Source organism: Falco rusticolus, chromosome 9 (genome assembly GCF_015220075.1).
Source record: "Falco rusticolus isolate bFalRus1 chromosome 9, bFalRus1.pri, whole genome shotgun sequence".
In the NCBI taxonomy this organism is placed as follows: Eukaryota; Metazoa; Chordata; class Aves; order Falconiformes; family Falconidae; genus Falco; species Falco rusticolus.
The window spans coordinates 26,520,160-26,539,517 of record NC_051195.1 but is presented as its reverse complement, the minus strand read 5'-3'; the positions used below and the strand labels follow the sequence as shown (position 1 = coordinate 26,539,517).

Below are 19,358 nucleotides of genomic sequence, written 5' to 3'. Positions count from 1 at the left end.
GTCCAAATGGAACAAGAATCCCCATCTCCCAGAATCACCTAGCCCAAGAGGTCCCTCTCTCTGGGAATATGTCTATACATAAGCTGAACTATGCCCACCTGTCATGACAGTTCTTGGCTGTCAGGGGAACAATATGAAAAACAGAGTTTGACTTATAACACAGCCCTTATCTGCCACAGAGAATGCAGTCTCGGACTTTCATTCAGGATGAAAAAAGCCCACAAAAAGGAAACAAGATTTTCCCCACTAGGCTAGCTAACCAGCTCCACAGAGGTCCCCGCAATTTTCATTTAACCTAGAACAATAAAATCTGAGTTGACTCCATGTTTCACCACTTCTGAGCATGAAAGAGCACACAGGTTGAAAAAAATGATATAGGTTAAGCAATTGTAGCAGGTTTCCAAGCATTCTGTTAATCACTTCCTTGTCATAAGCACATGTGGAACATATACTGCACACAGCATCCACCTATTATAGTAATGCCAGAGTAGCTCTGTCAAGGTTAAGATTCCTCCCTTCCTCAGATTTCACGTTGTGATGGTTGCTATGATTGCAGCTACCCAACAGCAAATACAGCTTTTGTACTTCATGGGAGGGAAAACTATTTTTTTTTAGATAGTGGATCCATTAGATCCATAAGTAATTAGACTGTTTTTGTTCCTGTGAAGAGCTCCCATTCATTTGATAAAACACCACAGAAACGTGCGTGTTTCTTCACACTTCTGCTGTTCCCAGGCACAGGATTTTGTACACAGGGCAGTGCGAAGTTCACTCACTAATGGCATACTAAAAGCAGCATTTTGCTTTGGTTCTCCTGAGCAAACAGGCTTATGCCAAGCAAGTAAGGTTCTCATTCACACCTAAGGACACACAAAGCTAAAGGTGATCCTTTTTAAAGAAGACCAAGTCTATCCAGCTACTTCCACACACTGTCTCATTTTCAAACCTTCTGTTCCTCCATGGCATTCCTTTCCTACCTGACTGAAACCAACTTCATATTTTCAAAAATGCTGCTTTGGGTGTTTCTCTCCCTATTTTCCTTCCTCTATTCTGTTTCAAATGTGTTTACTTACTTTACCCTGAACTGACAGGTCCAGTTTCTAATTTCACTTTCCACCAACACCAAAGGGGCTAAAGACTTCATCCATAAGACAATTTGCATTTATCTGTGCTACCATTTCCAGCTGCCGCCACCCCCCCACACACCCCCACCCCCCCCCCCCACCCCCCCGCCCATTCCCATCCTGTTAACAACTTCACTGTTTTCACACGGGTACATCCAGACTTCTAATAAAGGCTCCTTCCCAAATCCCAGCCTCTACTGAGAGAGCTGACAACATCACCACTACTGCCAGCTACCCAGAACTTCGGGTCTAGTTTTTCAGCTTGTATAAAGTTGAAGACTTGGAAGGCTGTGCCAACTGCAAGGTATTTGCTATGTTTCAAGATTTGCTAATCGTTTTATAGAATTAGTGCATAGCAGAGCCAACATAAATCATGGCTAGTTGTGTCAAGCTTTCATCATAAACAGAAATAATCATCCTCGGTAGTTCTATTAAATCTGCTGAAAGTTTTGCAATACAGGCACAGAGTTTTTTCTCCCACCAAATGATGTAGAATAAAATATGTGTTTTGAGACACTTGCCAGTCACTTGTGTTTCTGGCTGCCAAAAAAATAATCTTTCTTATTGTCTTCATTTGAATTCACAGTCCATAGCAGCCACCCAATTAACAGCAAATCTGCCCACATTTCATCCAGTCAAAGAAATCGGCAGGAATTAGTAGGAGCATGTCATCCACCTGTTTAAGCTGCCCTGCAAACTCCGTTTGATGAGACAGCATAAATAGAACCACTTACAGCTCAAGAGAAAACATGCTAACTAAAATCAATGTAAATTCCGCACTGGCAAAGACATGGGAAGCGGTCCAGGGAAGATCTCACTCTTGTCATTCCTTATTAGGAGATCGCCCCTTAGAAGGTCCGAGTTTCTGGAATCCCCGCTAATCTGGAATCCCCGCTAATGCCATTGCATAAACTGTTGGGTGGCAGGGTCACACCCAGGGTGCCACAGGAGCACTGCCCAGTCACCTGGTCCCACTGGCACACCGGTTTGGAATAACTCTCACCTCACCAAAAGGTGCAGCTCCACACGGCAAGCCTGTAACTGCACCCTGAAACACCTACACTGGCACTGAGTCAAACAGACTCATCCTGAGCTGTCTGAAGTTATAAAGCTGTTTACTTACTTTATGAAAACATTTTACCTTCTTTTATGAGGCGTTATCTGCTCATCTGTGATGATTCACGCCCTTCACTCTCTCCCTGTCCATTTCTAAATCACCTGGCGTGAAGAGCGGAAGCGAAAGGCCTGCTTTCACTTACAAACTGAGCAACTGCTTCCCGGAATTGAAGTCCAGGGAAAAGATGGTATTTGCTAGGTAGGCCTTAATTTACCAGGCTTCTTCAGCAAGAACTTGTAACACAGGTGTGTAAGACTGGATCAACTTAGTAAATGGATCCCCCAGATCATGGCAGTGATGCTTCCCCTCCACACCAGACCACGGTTAGCACAAACCGCGCACAGGACCGCTGTCTCCAAATGCTGCTGTCAACACACGAGGCGATGGGTACATTCCTCTTTCTTTCCCTTAGAGCAGTGCTGGCTATCCCAGGCTCCTGAGGAGTGCTCTGAGCGGCCAGACAGCCATCCCTCTGTTCCAAGCCATGCACGTGCCCCCAGCAGAGGGGAGCGGCCTGGGCGGCCTCCCCAGTCACTGACAGGTCGGGGGCCTGTAGAGCAGACCAGGGCTGGCCTGGAGGAGCTGGCGCGGCCCAGGCCCCTCAGCACAGAGGTGCCAGAGCGCCAACCCATGCCCGGCCGGGGAGGCGTCAGGCAGCCCCAGTCGCCCCCAGCCCCTCGCTGCGTCCTCACACAGAGCGGCCTCGCCTCCGTGCGAGCGCACCGTGTTTACCCTCCCACTTCCTTGTTCCACTCCAGTGCGAGGGCCATAAACTGCCTCGGTGACACAGCCGAGCCCTCGGCAGCACAGGCAGGAGAAAGAGGGAGGGGGATGGCAGCCAGCCCCCGGCTCTGTGCCGGGAGGGCACCCCGTGTGCCGCCGTGGTGGCTGGGATAGCAGCCCTTCCCCTAGGGCTGGCACCGCCGCCTGCGGTGGGTCTCTCATGCCTGCCGGCCACCCTCATGCCGGGACCCAGGAGCACACCAGGGGAGAACAGGACTCTCTTCCCCTTCTTCTCTGACTTCAGGGGCCACAATGCGACGGCCCTCCGCATCGGCGAGTCATCTGCCCTGGCCTCCATCTTCCTGCTGGCCTTGGTGGGAAACATCTGGGGCATCTGCCTGCTGGCGCGGCGGCAGCGCCGGCTGCGTGCTGCCAACTGCCTCATCCTCAACCTCTTCTGTGCCGACCTGCTCTTTATCACCGCCATCCCCTTCATTGCTGTCGTGCGCTGGACCGAGTCCTGGGTCTTGGGCGACGTCGTCTGCCACATGCTCTTCTACGTGGTGAGCCTCAGCGGCACCGTCGTCATCCTCTCCCTGTCGGCCGTCAGCCTGGAGCGCGTCGCCAGCATCGCCCAGCTGCGCCACGCCGCCTGCCGCCGCCGCAAGGCGCTGGCCGCCGCCCTCCTCCTCATCTGGGGCTTCGCCGCCCTCGCCACCCTCCCGCTCTGCTGCTTCTTCACCGTGGTGCGGCTGCCCGCCGCCGGCGGCGAGGTGAGGGCGAGCGCCGGGCAGGCGGCGGGGGGCGGCCGGAGCGGGGGCAGGGCGCGGGAGGCCCGACCGCCGCCCTCAGCGAGGGGAGGCAGCTGCGGGGCAGCCCGGGGCGGGAGCGGGGGCCGTGCCCGGCGGGGCGGCCGGAGCCCTCCCGGCAGGGCATCCGGGGCACCCCGCGCCCGCTGCCGCCGCCCTCCCGTCCCGCGGGCCCGTTTGGCGGGTAGGGCCGGGGCCCTGCGCGCCCCGCGGGGCGGCCCGGGGAGCCCCCGCAGCGCCTCCGCCTGCCGAGGGGCCGTGTCCTGGGGGCGCGGCGCGGCACGGCCGGCAGCCCCGGCACCGGGTGGTCACACACGCGTTTTTCTGCCTGCTGTTTTGAAAGGCGCGCAGAGCTACACCCGACGTGCCACTCACGTACACGGTTAAGTTTAAGGTCTGAAAGTTTCAATTTTCAAGCTGCCCGTAGCATTTGATATGAAACGTATGGCAATATTTAGGGACAACATCTGTTTGTAATTGGCTTTTCTGTTTGTAAAAGGCTTTTCAAACGCTGGAGTCGTACATTCATTGCTGCTCTGTTCGGGTAGCCAAGTTTCCACACGCTTTTGTTTCATCTGCAGCCATCTTCTCCGTAGGCATACAGATAAGCACAACTTCGTAGTAAAGATAGCGGCACAATGTGAATTTTCTTCTTTTTCTTTGCAAACAGGAGATTCAGATTTGCACCTTGGCTTGGCCCAGCATTGCAGGAGAAATAGTTTGGGGTGTCACCTTTGTTGTTGTTTTCTTTCTAATACCAGGATTAGTCATTGTCGTCAGTTATTCCAAAATCTTACAGGTATGTTTTTCCCTTAAATTTTGTTGTAGAACAAAGGGAAGTAAACAGTAACACAGTAGGCATCAACGTATTGTCACTGAATACAAATATACCTAAAGGCAATAGACATAATTTGCTCAGTGAGTGGTATGTGACACAAAATGAGGCCCTTCAACCTATGCATAGCAGCTGATACATTTCAACTAAGAACGTGCTTGAGCAGCACATTACTAGGAGCCCAACACCAAGTTTGCCTTCATTTATGTACGGTGTTTAATACGCTTCTCCATTTATGTGCCATCCATATTTAAAGACTGTCAGTCTTCTAAATGTTAGGAGTCAAGTATCTGAAGTAACTAAAATCTATATTTTGCTTTCCTTGAGCCTAAACTCTGGAGTCACAGGGGATTTGTAAGAAAGCAGAGAGGCAGGATTTGAAAAAATCCACCCCATTTTACATTTACTGATTTTCTGCATGTAATTTTAGTACACAGATCTCCTCAGATTAGACTTACTCCTCCACAATTTCAAACTTTGCAGACAAAACCTGTAAATTAAGCTCTCTGCTTACACTTTCTTTCTGAGTGGACGTTTTTTAACTGCTGAAATATAGGCCAAGATGCCAGAGACCACAGAGTTTCAATCTATATTCTAGCAAGCATGATACTAGTCATCTAAATTCCTTATTTCATACCCCTTCCTCTTCCAAAACCAGAGAAAGAGCTACCAGTCTTCAAACTAGGCACTGCCATGCCTACCTGGGTTTTAGCAACTGCCTCCACAAGGTTCTTGATTCCTGCATTAGGTAATTAAACTTCTCATACTGTATATAAGGAAAATTAGAGATTTTGGAAGGGAACCTCAAAATATGCAGGTCATGGAGCAGGGAATTGACTGATGAAATGCTGGGCACCAAGGGGCTGTGGGTGCACGCGCTGGAGCTGCACATAGATGCTTTAAGGAGCCTAGGACCTAGAATATGGGCTTTGTGTGTACTTGCCTATTGATCAGGCTTAAACTCAGTCAAAATCATCAGTTGTTACTTTCTGTACACTCTGTAAGCTTATTTTGACCTTGAGGTAAATGCATCTTCTAGTGAAGTAATGCACTTGCCTTTTGCAGCCTCATACTTGCTGTAGGCAAAGATACAGTAACTCAGTGGAGAGTCAGCCCTTTGAAAGAACTGCAAAAAAATGCAGGGCAAGGAATGCCACGGTCCTTGGTCAGGGACCAGGATAGGCATGGTGGTGGTCTTGTCCTTGCAGATTAAAAGAAGTAAATTCAGAAAACAAACAGTACATAGGGAGCTATAAGTAAAAAAAAGTGTTTGGAATACCAGATTACAAGACAGCCCCGTGCTGCCATGCTCACGTTTCTTTTCCAACGTGGTAACACAGATGCTAAGATATGTTACCATTTCTCCTGAATGGAAAAAGGAATGAGGCCCATAGCAGGATCCCATCTGTTGTAATTGAATCTTCTGTTTTACACAGCTCTCCAGGAAGCAACCAGAACTCAGCTGGAGAATGTCTTAATCCCCGAGTCATTCCCAAGAGCAGAGTCGCTCTCGCTTCGTGAGAATGCTCCCTGATGCCAGTGCACACAGAGTACGATGCTCAGTGTGGTTGGCAGCAGTTCAAAGCATTTGTGTATTCAAGTAACACAGCATCTATGATGATGATGATTCACTACAGATACAGGACCTCAAATTTATTAACAATTATACTCTACGAATGTATACTTTACAATTTAATCTGAAACTGAGTATTATTTTATGTAACGCTTCCCAGAACCCTGGCAAAAATGACAGATTAGAAGCCATCATTTGTAATTAAGTTATTTGGTTTTGCACTATTCCCCTTCTCAGGCAAGACTTATCTAAGAGGCTAGAACCGGTAACGACGTTCATGTTCTGGAAGTTACTTACTTGTATATACATGACTTCTAAGATCCTGTTTCTCAGAGTGTGGTCCAGATGCCCGTGATAGGTATCTAGATTCCTTATACTAGGCAGACCAGAAAGGGATCTAAAACATATCACTGCCACCCCATTTCAGTTGAGCATTTCCTTAAGATGGCAGTTTCATCTTATTTACCACAATCCTGGCGATTCTTGCATTCTTAGTTCTAGGCTGTGCAGCTCCAGCAGAAAAGGTGGAGGTTGCTTATATGGGACAGACACAAAGGTGTCTGAGGACACATTCTGTAGCTGTTTTGAGAGTGGAGGCTGAGGAGGGTGCAGAACTTGGGTTTTCCACTTTTATATTAGAAGTGGATATTAGTCCTTTGTATGTTGTGAGAACTTCATTCTCACTAAAACAGGTTAGGTGCTCTCTGAGAACAACTGTTGGATCAGATTGGCCTAGTTTCTGGATTTGAGATGGATACAGCAGCAGATGATCAGGCTGGAATAGTTTTATGTGCTCAAAATCTCAGAATTCTCTGCCCCTTTTAAATCAGGGAGACAGCTAGTGAGACTGTCTCCTCAGGCTCAGCAGGTGCTGAGAAGCCCATTTTTGAATCACAGGGTTTGATTTATACACCTACATTCTGTTGAAATCTTTGGTAGATGTCTGGGTTCTTAATGAATATTTATTCTAGGCCATCTATCTCTGTGACAAGTTCAGAAAACTGCAGAAAGAGTGACAAATTATTCAATGTATATATAACAATTTTCATCCTTACCTGAACCAGGAGGCTATTAACTATTACTAGTACCGGTGTTACCCTTCCTATAGTTACTGCTAAAGGGAAATGTCACACATACAAGTGGCAGGAAAAGTCTTTTGTCTTTCCTGCCTTTTGACTTTCCCACTTACACACCAAATTGATCCAGGCTTTTGAAAATACCCCTTCTTTACCCATGCAGGGGGTTAAATGGCATCTCAATTATTTAACGTAAATGCTTGCTAAATATTTCAGGTTTATTTTATTTGCATCAGATATGCATAATATTCATAGCGCCATAGCAACTTCAGTGAAGACAGGGATGCGGAGCATGAGATTTAGAGTTTTCTGCAAGCCATTGGGATTCAATATTCTACCTAATGACAGATGATTCACACCTACGAATACTAGATTCTCAAACTACCCATAGTCTAGTTTATTCTATCAGACAGTACTTTTACAAGATTTTCATAGTGGTAAAAGGACCCATAAGATTTCACGTTACTTCATAGAAAGCAATTCTGATTACTGACTGAAAAACTAAAAGTTTACACAAAACTTAAAGCAAAATCCCATTCACATTTAAAACATATATGTTTCATGTTTTATGTTTTATAAGATATATGTTTTTAAGATATGTTTTAAATCATGATTTAGTTACTCTATTAAATTCATGCTCCTTCTGATACGGACCATACAATATCAGCATGGCCGTAAGACAATTGCATTGTGTTCCTTCTTGCACATCAACAGGATTGTTAACTATGTTCCAGTTTGCATTTGTGAAAAAAATCAATGGGTTTATTTATATAGAACAAATGAGGCCATAATTTGAAGTTAATGGGATTTCATGAGTAATTAAGGCTCTGTTTTACGCTGAAAAGTATTTATGGCTGGCCAAGAGCCGTGAGAACAACTAGCTTGACTAGTGTTGAGGTGAGTTCACTGCTGAGAGGAAAAAATTTCTAGTGAAGTGTGAATGTTTGAAATGGAACCACTGACAAAAAGTAAAAGTGGAATTCTGCAATGCCTTCTTTGTAGTCACTTTTCAAAACAGAAACGTAATGTGCCAAGATCTACTTTTGCATGTGTAAAAATGTGTTAATAATTCTTCTAGGTTTTCAATGAAAGTTACTTTCTTCTCTTTAACTGCAGATTACAAAAGCATCAAGAAGAAGTTTAAATGCTGGTTTAGCCTACTCAGAAAATCATCAGATGCGTGTTTCCCAGCAAGACTACAAACTGTTCCGAGCCCTCTTTGTGTTGATGGTTTCTTTCTTCATCATGTGGAGTCCAATTATAATAATTATTCTTTTAATTTTAGTCCAGAATTACAAACAAGATCTAAATATTTTGCCATCAGTTTTCTTCTGGATAGTGTTATTCACTTTTGCCAACTCTGCTGTCAATCCAATTTTGTATAATGTTACCCATTTCAGACGTAAATGTCAGGAAATTTTTCTCTGTTGTACAGGGAACCCTGTAAGGCATGGGGCTGGTACAGAAACCACTGCAAGAAGAAGTAACCATGAACAACCAAATTTGTATTTCATTACCCAATAATTATTTAAAGTCAGATCTGTACCACGCTTTGGATGTTAATGTCTACACTATCCCAGGTTGAATAGGTCATTGTGTTATAGTATTACATGCCAGAGAAGGAAAAAAAAAAGCTAAATCTGTGTTTTTAATTCCTGCAGGTAAAATTCTCTTGACTTCACTGCTTTGCCTCAGTAAGATTCGGACAATTTAATCCAATGGGTTGAATTCTCCACTTACACTTAAAGAAATAGGAATGTGGCAGTGAACTCGGTGAATGTAAAATAGTTGAAATAAGTACCTACCAGATGCATTAATATCTGTGAGGATACATTTTCAGCTGGAATAAACGTCATTAATGAAGTTACAGTGAATCTATATCAAAAGGGCACCTCATCCATTTGTACTTATTTTCTACTAAGTAAGAGAGATCAACTTTCTAGTGAAAAGGTACATCCTTAGAAAGTATCTGCTCTTTATTTTAATTCCATTTAAAAAAGGCACTTGATTATACACTTAGATAACTGACTGGCTGAACATAGGTTTGTAAGCAGACTAATCAATTTCGTGTAGGAAACAAGATGATAAACATGTATTATCACCAAGTGAATGACCAGTTTGGCTCCATCTCAAAAATATGGACATAATGCCTGTTAATTTATAAATAATGAATGAATAAATAAATGTTTATTTGTCATGTGTAAAATAGTTCTTGTAAAAAGATGCTTATTTTTATGTCTTCAGTAGTCATATAATAAAGTTAATGCATGATATATAGGGTCACTGAAATTCCTCCTTTCTAAAATGCTATGGGGAATAATTCCCAGTATTTCCTAGAAAAAAGATGACATTGTATTTGAAAAGAAATTAAAATACATGTATTTTGTTTTTTTTTTTAATTAAAACTGTTTTAGTCAGAAATGAAACTGCTAAAAAAAGGAAGATTGAATTCTTAGTTATCACCATCTGTCACCAATTCAAAACAGTGCATTAAGATAACAGTCTACTAATAAAACCAATGTCTACATATGTACAGATTTGCATACAAACAATTTGCATTCCCTGTAATCCCCAAATTTATTAAAATGTTTCATTGGTTTGTTAACAAGGTGAGCTACACAGCTCAGATAAATATACTCAAAATCTAAATGAAGCTGTTTAAAAGGTTTTCAAGAGAACACCAGATTAGTGTGTTAACTTTACATCCATGGTGCTGTTACATGGTTTCTTTCCATAGTTTGGATCTCCTTAAGAGCAAAATCCTGAAACACACAAAGAACAAAATTTTGTTTTTCAACTACACTAAACAACATTAAAATATACAAACTTTCACCAAATTTAAAATTAATAGATATCTAATTTCTTTAAAATGCTCTTGAGTCCAGCAGTCTGTTTCACTTGTAATGATAATGCCAATACCTTTATAATTCCAAAGAATGTTCAACACAGAACAAAACAGAAATTCCTCCAATCTGTTACACCTGTCCTGAGCATTTTAATACTTTGGCAAACAGGGTACTGATTAGATCAGAGATAGAAGAGTTATATATTTACTTTAACAAGCTTCAAATTATTTGCTTTCAAAAAATATTAATTTAAGAACATCTTTCAACAAAATAAGAATCTCCTGACCTCCAAAAGTTCCAATGGCAATAGTAAGTCAGCTGAGGGGCTATACCACTCTTTAATTCACAATTTCTGCTTCTATTAAATGCTAACAGCAGATTCAGCTTTCAACTGTACTAGCATGACATTGTATTGTATTTACAAGTAGTCCCACTGTGATATCCACACTCACACTGCATAACTTAAAGCAACTTCAGCTATTACTCTGAAAGACTAAGTGTATCATAGCTTGATACATATTTAGAAAGGAGGTACCATCAGAAATGTGATGTGAGTTACCACCAAGAAACTTGTAATTTCCTAGGCTTCTCTTTTGCTTTAAAAAGCCAGTATACAAAGAACAGAGTTTTAACATTTTTTTTTTCCATCAGGGTAAGCTTTGTACATCTATTAGGGTTGTGTTGGTTTTTTTTTTTTTAACTTAATTTGAGCACAGAGTTAAAAACCTAATGAAAAATCTTTGTGGGGAAAAATGTTAGCTTCAAAACATAAGCAGATTATGTACAATTAGAAACAGGCACAAGCCTATTCTCACAGCATCTATTAATGTTACTCAGAATTTTACAATAACAGTGGAATGCAGGTCAGTACAGACAACTGAAGTTGACTTTTTTTGGTACTAATTCTGTAGCTCTTAATAGCAGAATTAAAACTAAAGTAGCAAGGCTTCCAATCCACACATAAAGAATTAAGTTAATTTTGTAAGAGTTCCTGATATAAAGCTTTCAATGAATTTTTTTTCGATTTAGTTCACAATCATTTTTTCATTCCCCAATGTACTTGCTTTGCAGGAACTTTGGCTTAGTAATACTGAAGAATTTAGAATCAACTAACGCTATGGTAATTACAGATCCTGCTCACAGTAAGGGGGAAATGCAAATTGCTGGCTTTAAGCTCCATTTATACTTTGGTGCTGGGCTCATAAATATAAATTCTGGCATAATCCTCAATAAAAAGCAGACAACATTAAGGACCTGGGCTACTATTTTTCATTTACAAACAGTATAGAACTCACACAATCTTGCCAGACACTGCACTCAACACCTAACATCTGAATATAAATCATGATAGCAGACAAAGAATACAGCATGCAGTGCAACTTGGTAGATTTGATATTTCTGTAACAAGCTAAAGGCAGCATGATCAACTTTTAAATTAAGGTTAGGAAGTCAATATTTAAGGCTGAACTTCCAAAAGACATTCTGAGCTTTTATTTTTAAAATACACTATTGGCTCTATATTCTGTGAAAAGCATTCTATTATATAAAAGTTCTGAGATATTAAAAAAAGTATCACAAATTATGAATAAATGAAAATATTTAATTTTTTGGTGTATACTTTCTTGCAAAGATTGACAATACATTTATTGCCTTGCAAGCCTCATAGTGTAGAAATAATTGAAACACAGATTCCACCATGCTGAATTAGACCAATACTTGGACTAGCCCAATATCCTGATTTTACAGCAGGATAGTACTTTCTCTGGGTTTGACAGAAATGCAAGGAACCACCATAATACACACTCCTCAAAGCCACAGCACAACAGCTGTATGTCTACACTTTATCTTAGATTTAATATCAAAACATCCCAAATCATCTCATTATTTTGTTTTCTCATCTTCAGAATTTTTTTTCTTGCTGTACTTCTTTTGAAGAGCAGTGAATTCAGCATTCAAAACAAGAAAGTGTCATCAATTTATATAATGACATTGTTTCTTTTCTATCCTACCCTTTATGCAATCATACACATCATTCACAAAAGCCAATTTAATTTGCATTTATGACATCTCTTGGTCCTGACTGCCTTAAATCTCAGCTGTCTTTTATGTTGCCTGCAAATTCTCATTCAAGACCAAATTTTTATTTTCATTGTTGCCAGGCACTTTTTCCAGGTCACTGATCAGTATTCTAAACACCACCCACCTTAGCAGATCTTTCAATCACCCTCTTATCAGCATACCTACTTTACAGTACAGCAATATATTGCTCTCTGTTTATAGATTAGATGAACAGGTAATAGAGCCACAAGAGCTGATTGTGCTCCTCTGTTCTGACTTTCTTTATAATACATGAAAGTTCCTTCAGTCAATCCCAGTTTCTTCAAACATGTCATTTAGAAAAGCCTTTAATCTTGATTTACAGATTTCAGTGATGAGGAACATACAACAGCTCTCGGTAAACTGTTCCAAAGGTTAATGACCTTTGGAGTTAAACAAATGGCTATTTATTTCTTCTCTTAATGTTTCCAGTTTAAAGTTCCATCCATTTTAATTTATTATTCCTATGTTTGCAAGTCCTTTATTATCCAACTCCCGTTGCTTGTGTGGGCAAGTACAGACTTTGCTCAGGTCAGCCTTTAACTTGTTTCTGATGAGAAAAGATCAAGATCTTTGAAGAACTCTAGAGGACACTTTTTACCAACTTTCAATAGGTTTCTCTGCTCTTCTTTGAAACTCCTAATTAATCCTCAGTACCCTTTCCAATTATGATTACCATCAAATGTGACATAGCAAGCAGATCTGTGCTAAGCACAAACAGTCTCATATGAGCCTGTAAACTCATCTTTTTGCATCCTTGGTTTATGCATCCAAGAATCACATTAACTATTTTGGCCACAGCATTACATTGGGAGTTCACACTCAGCTGATGCACCAGTCAAGTCTTCTGTAGATACCGTGTCTTCCAGAAGGGGTGGGGGTGGGGTGGGGGTGTAGGGACGGGCACACTACTATTTTATTTGTCCTAAATATTCTGATCTGTCTTTTTTGTTCTTTACTCTTCCCACTGTGGGTGTAATCTTTATCAGTAAGTATATTACATTTTCTTTTAGGTCATTGATGAAAGCAGTACAAATCATCATTTGGCCTTTTCTAATATACTTGAGCACAAGTGAGCTAATCTGTATCCTTCCCTGTGTTGCAAGCTCAGCCTGACTATATGACTCAAGATAGGGTTATACATCCAGCATGAGGGATATGTCCCTCTTCCACAACCCTTTGTGAAATGGTTGGCATGAGGACCTGTGAGAAAAGGTCTGCTATAAGGTATCCTTTCCAAGGCTTCTGATTTTCCTTAACAGCCTTTTATGAAAATTTTTTCAAAGAGTGCATTCTATTCCCTTCAACAGGTATTTTGTTGAGAAAGGCAGAGTTCTGATTAGAGACACAATTTCTTTTTACAGCTACTATGAAGTTTATCCTTACTATGTTTACTCATATACATTGATTTAATTGTTTTACAGCTTCCTCTAATTATTGTTTCAGCTGATGTGATATGCTGCATAAAAAACTATATACCTTACCTCTCCTTCAGATAAGGTAAGTAAAAGTTGGAAATCATTTCCTACAAGCTCCAATTTTCAAGACAATGTTACAGCCACTAAGTAAAAAACTTCAAGCATTTGCTATTTAATGAGCAAGAGACTCCCAGTGCTTTAGTCATTAAAACTTGAAATAAATTTTTTCAGAAAAAAATGTTCTTACCGTTATGAATGATAACTCTGTATTTTCTGTCCAAGCAGAGGTCTATCTGCCTTTGTCTGATAATTTTTTGTGCCTCTGGAGGCAATCCCTTGGGGTCCCGGGAGAACACAAAGGAATAGCTGTCAGCACAAGTGCCATCTTCATTTAGCTGGCGGCAGGAGTAGTGAAGAGCATATGTATCATAATCTGTGTCCACCACCCAGTGATCATCATCTGGAAGAAACCATAGCAAAGCAGCAAAGGTGTTAGAGACACAAGGAAAATCTAGTAAATCAAAATAGATTGCTGCCATAACTCTATAAAGAAAACAGTAGAATGAAGATTGGTATAAATGATAACAGATTGGCTTAGTTTATTCCTGTGTCCAGTATTTGATTCCATTTTTGGGGAGCTTTGTTTTTTGTTTTTTGGGTTTTTTTGTTTGGGTTTTTTTTTGTTTTTTTGTTTTTAAAGAAAATGAGCATATTTATCAGCAACAGTGATGGAGAGAAGAGGAAATGGTTGGCACAACTGCTTCTCCTCTAACATGGGCACAGAACAAGAGCAGCATGAAGAAGTGCTAATAAATGCCTTGTAAATCCATGCCTGAACATCATTATAAAATGTGGCAATAAGCACAAAAAACCTCTGTATTACAGTAGGTAACATGAAGTACAAAGAAAGTATTCTTATTTTAACCAAAAAAGGGGAACAGTCACACAGAAAATAGTTAAAAAAACAAATAGGGGAGTTAAATGTACTCTTGATCGTGCTCCAGGTTACTCAAACCATAACTATTTCCCTACCGGGGATGTTACTTAAACTGTATTCCTAAGGAAAAGGATTATCATGCAGTTTCTATGTGTGTTGGAAATATATTTCCTACAAGCTCGATCATAACCCTCCTTTCAAAACATAGTTGCAATTTCAGAGAATTCTTAACTATTTAGCTAGGTAATCTGATAAATACCTGGTCACACAGACACCCTGTGGTATCAGAAGCGAATGCAGCTGTTTGCAGAAAAAAGTGTCATCTCTGCACCTTCCTCTCCCTCCCTTGCACTATGACTGTGCTGGTGAACACTATGTTCTCTTCCCTGTCTCTCCTGTGGGCAGGGTCCACAGTTTTTAGAAAAGTACAGTCTAGTGTCAGCCAGCAATCTGAAATATCCATGAACATTCAGCAGCATGTTGTGAGGAGACTTGGCAACAATTCAAGGGCAAGTGGCATCCAAAGTATTCTTTGTAAATATGTCTTTGGAGAAAATGTAGCTCAAATCACTTTCAGATTCCACCTGCTTCTCTTGGAAACAATCAATGGAAGAGTCTTGAGCTACAAGTGTCTGAATCTCTACTTGGCTCAATAAACTAATTTTGCATAGGGTGGGACAGGTGACAGGAAAAGATTAATATATATATATATATACTGGATCATATTTGTTTCTTAAAACAGAAAAATCTCTACATTTGCTGACACCAGATCAAACAAAATAACAGTTGCAAAATCCTCTTCCCTGCTCAGCCAAGTCTGACACTAGGCTTCTCAGAGGGAACAGAAGCATCTAGTAACTGAGTTCTGAACCAAAACAAGACTTCAAGTACTTCATCTGCCTTTACTTTCTTTCCAAACAGTGATCTTCAATTATATTGTTGGGTAACAGACAAAAGAAACACAAAGATCCACAAATGCCTGGTCTTCACTTGTTTAAAGAAAACCAATATAAAAGAAAGCTATATAAAAAATAGTTATTACTTTGTTCGCATTAAGGTGTTGCTGTATGATAGTTATTATGTGGTTTAAGTGTGTTTAAGAAACCCAACACTACTTTTTCCTTCCCCAGCATGGACATACAACATAACTGGTCTTCCAAGTAGTTCTGCATCTTCTTTAGCTAGATACTCACTTCCTTTCTGCAGAAAAGAGGCGACACCCCAGTACTTCATCTTGAACTTGGCAGGATCCTCTGTGTCAGTGAAAGAGCCAATCATGTCAGCACAGACATCCCAGTTACTGTTGCCAGAGAGAATGAAAACACCACATTCAAACCCCGCAGCACAGATTCAGTGTGACTGTGCCACTAGTACAAGCATGGCATGTAGGATTAGAAAACCAGTAAGTGAAGCAAGAACTTAGTGAAATGGAACAAGAGGAAGACTGCAAGAACTTACTTAAAGAGTCTGACTCTGCCCTTTGCAGTGGCACTCATTTGTCCATTCTCATCTACAGTGAACTGGGCTACCACGTTGTCCTGCAGAAACAGCCCCTCAGGATCTTTTTTTGCCATGGCATACCAGGTGCCACTGTACTGCAAGGAAATAAGAAAGGCTGCAGTTAGACCTAGAAGTATGAAAGCATTACAAATAGACATCACAAACTAGGGGAGACAACAGAGGGGAGGACATGCAGATATTTGATACCATACCTCAAAGCTGCACCTGAGAAACGAATCTAGGTGTTCCAACAGCATAAACCTGGCAATATGTCCTAGTGGAGCCCGGGTTCATGAAATAATTGATATTTTTTGCTATCTTATTTGTATCTGCAGTTCTCCAGTATTTAGAATACAAAATTTGGTGGAAAGAGGGTAACAACTGGCAGATCTTGACAGATCTATGTATAAATGTTTTTCCTTGCATTGGTCTGAAAACACCAGAGTATTAGTTTTTCATAGACACAACCAAGTCACTATACTCCTTTTGTTTAGACCATACAGTTTGAGACTGGTCTGCTAAACCTCAGTTTCTGCAGTATTCCTTTACCAGATCCATCAGGATCCAGCATCTGTGGAGATGTGGACAACATCACACACTTCTGCTGTTTCCCAGCATTGCAGTCTGTGACTCTGAGTGAAAATGTGAACACACTGGTGCTACTGAATGCCAGATTTTATAGTCTGCGAAGATGAGCCAAGCAAGACAACACAGATCCAGGAGAGAAAGATTTACCCTGGTCTTGTCGAAGTTCTCCTTGACTTTGAAGCTGCTTACTCGGCAGTCCCGCTCCGCCATGCTGCTGCCCAGCAAGGCCAGTGCCAGTAGCAGCAGCCAGGGCAGAGCTCTCTCCTTGTGGGCCATCCTGTCCCTGCAGCAACAGCAAACAAACAGAGAATAGCATCAGAAAAAGACTCTGTCACACAAGTGAGGAAGTGAGGAAGGCTGCCCTGACAGGTCCCCAGGGCATCGTGCAGCTTTCCCTGATGCATGTGCAGGCAATGCACCAGTTGTCCCCAGCCCACCACAGCAGGATCCCTTACAGACAGTGGCAGTTCCTGTAGCCTCTTGATGGCAAGTGTTGATGGCAGTGGCAGACAGGGAATGCTTTATGTAGTCCTGGGGCTTTCGCAACCCCCCCCTGCCAAGGTACAAAGCTAGCATTGGAGGGGGAGTAGGGAGGTGGGTTGATGCATGCTGCAGGCTGGGGCCCCTTCATAACAGCCTCTTGTGTAATACCCATGGGCTCAGGTGGTCTTTGACCCTGACCTGCACGCAAGCAGGCACTAAGAGCAAATGCCTCTCTTTGGTTTTCCTAACCCAAAGGCAGAACTCACACCCTGGGGAAGGGGTATGCACATGTGGGGGGAGCAAAGGAAAAGAGATGTACCCCATCTTTGCACGGTGGAGAGCAAGTTGCCTCCACATTTTCTGTGATTTTACACACTCCAGTCCAAAGTCCTTCTTACCCAATGTGCTCAACCCAGTTACAAGGTGCAGACTTGTTTCCTCCACCTCCTCCCCAAATTCCTTTCCTCTCTTCCCCTGATAAACAGTGGCAAACATCAGACTTGCAAGTTTCTGAAAACCTGGTCGTGCCAGAACTTCTTCAGGTCCTCATGACTTGTTCCCTCTTGCTTCCCAAAGGCTGGCTTGGGTGATAAACCATCTCATGATCAGCTCCCAGGGACAGGAACTGAGGCCCTGCAAATCTTCAGGAAAAAGAAAGAGCACTTTTGTGTGGTACTGCAAAGGTGGCAGGACATATGTGTGGCCTGCAAATACCCGAGTGCATGTACATAGCACATCTGACCCTTTTGACATCAATTTTAAATCACAGCTTCCAGAATTTCTATACTGATTTTGGCAAATTGTTTTCAGTTATATAAACCATTATTTTCTCCTGTCCAGGCAAGTTTTGCTGCCTTTCAGTCAATATTTGTTCTATAGTTTCAACATCTTTAGGAAGCATTAGAGAAAACCTGTTAATTATTTTCTAGACATGTAACCAGAGCAGGAGAGGAACGATTATTACCAAGAGAACTAATTCACCCACTTTTTTACCTCCCAGTTTTGAAAGAATAAAGGCAGAAGCCTGTTAATTGAAATGTCTGTGTTCATTACTTTAAGAATTAAGCAAAAATATAATTTAAATATGGAGATACTGATGTAGTATAAAAAATACTTCAATAGTAGCTAATGTACAGAATTACAACAATCTTTTCAGCATGGCCTTTCCCAGAAATTTACTTCAGCCATCTATTCCCTTTGTATATTAATAAAAATATTAAACTTTTACTTCTGCTGCCCTTTACAATCTTTTTCATATGTAATGCAAACAGTGGCACAGCCTGTTTAATTTATCTTCCTTTTCTGCTTTGTCTTTTCTGCTTTTATCCAAGCCTTTTTGCTTGGAGAGTATATTTTCGTTCACTTTCTCAAACAGATGCTCAGGGCTGTTCCAAGTCTGCTCTGAAGCCTTTGAGTTTCTGGGTAACATCAGATGATAAAAATTCCATTGTGTTTAATATTAAGCTTTTATTTGGAGTAAAGAACATACTTAATACAGGTAACTAGAAAGGTTGATGCATATTAACCCTCCTGAAGCTTTCAACAAGTAGTTTTTCAATAAGCCCACGTTTCCATTTTTAAACTGAGATTTTCAAGTTTGCTAATTTCCACAGAGACTGAAGAGAAACAGTAATCTATATCCCTCTGGTGGCTTTTAAAACCTTGCTCCAGCCTTGGGCAATGGTGATGCCTGTTATATATCTCTGCATTTTTACAAAACTTTTACAAAACACTCGCTAGTCTTAATATATAAATTCATCTTACGCTTACAAGATCAATATCAACATGGATTTTCTTTGGTGCCTCACATGACTGATGGTAAGAAGAAGGACTATAGCTTAATTTATAAGCTTTAAATCTATTACTTTCTTTAATACCAAGGAAAACAATTATTTTTTTATTCTCTACCAATTCATGAAATATTATTATTTCTCCTAAGTTTGTCCTCCTCAAAAATCTGTATATTGCTTTATATTCCCAGAGAAGTTGTTTTGGGATCAAAACTATTACTATAAAATTTTGTTAATAACATAATTATCCATGAAAATTCTATGGCACAGGTTTTCAAAGCTTTTCTTTAATTGTGTGCCTCCACTGATCTCTGCAATGGTTGGCAGCTCATACTCGTGGAGGTGCCTGGCAGAGACTTAGAAATTATAACTTTAATTCATTCAGCTCCTCAAGTTTGGGATCTCTACAAAACTAGGCAATGCCTCAGAAAACTCTTCTTTT

General features: G+C 41.2%; 2 protein-coding genes across 3 annotated transcripts; one reads left to right on the top strand and one right to left on the bottom strand.

Annotated features, from left to right (window-relative positions):
• Positions 1-3,184: 3,184 nt before the first annotated feature.
• FFAR4 (free fatty acid receptor 4) lies at positions 3,185-9,788 on the top strand. Of its 2 annotated transcripts, none has more exons than XM_037399492.1 (3): positions 3,185-3,632; positions 4,444-4,572; positions 8,374-9,788. In XM_037399492.1, exons 1-3 carry the CDS (start codon positions 3,204-3,206, stop codon positions 8,779-8,781), a joined length of 966 nt encoding a protein of 321 aa, XP_037255389.1. In that variant the 5' UTR covers positions 3,185-3,203; the 3' UTR covers positions 8,782-9,788. The 2 variants fall into 2 exon arrangements, with proteins under 2 accessions (XP_037255389.1, XP_037255388.1); XM_037399491.1 differs by having other exon boundaries at positions 3,185-3,737.
• Positions 9,789-9,809: 21 nt separating this feature from the next.
• RBP4 (retinol binding protein 4) lies at positions 9,810-18,314 on the bottom strand. The gene is made up of 7 exons (XM_037400086.1): positions 18,306-18,314; positions 17,099-17,370; positions 16,791-16,926; positions 16,014-16,150; positions 15,749-15,855; positions 13,866-14,078; positions 9,810-10,019 (listed from the first exon to the last, which is right to left on the bottom strand). The coding sequence occupies exons 1-7, from the start codon at positions 18,312-18,314 to the stop codon at positions 10,006-10,008; spliced, it is 888 nt and encodes a 295-aa protein (XP_037255983.1). The 3' UTR covers positions 9,810-10,005.
• Between the last annotated feature and the right edge of the window lie 1,044 nt (positions 18,315-19,358).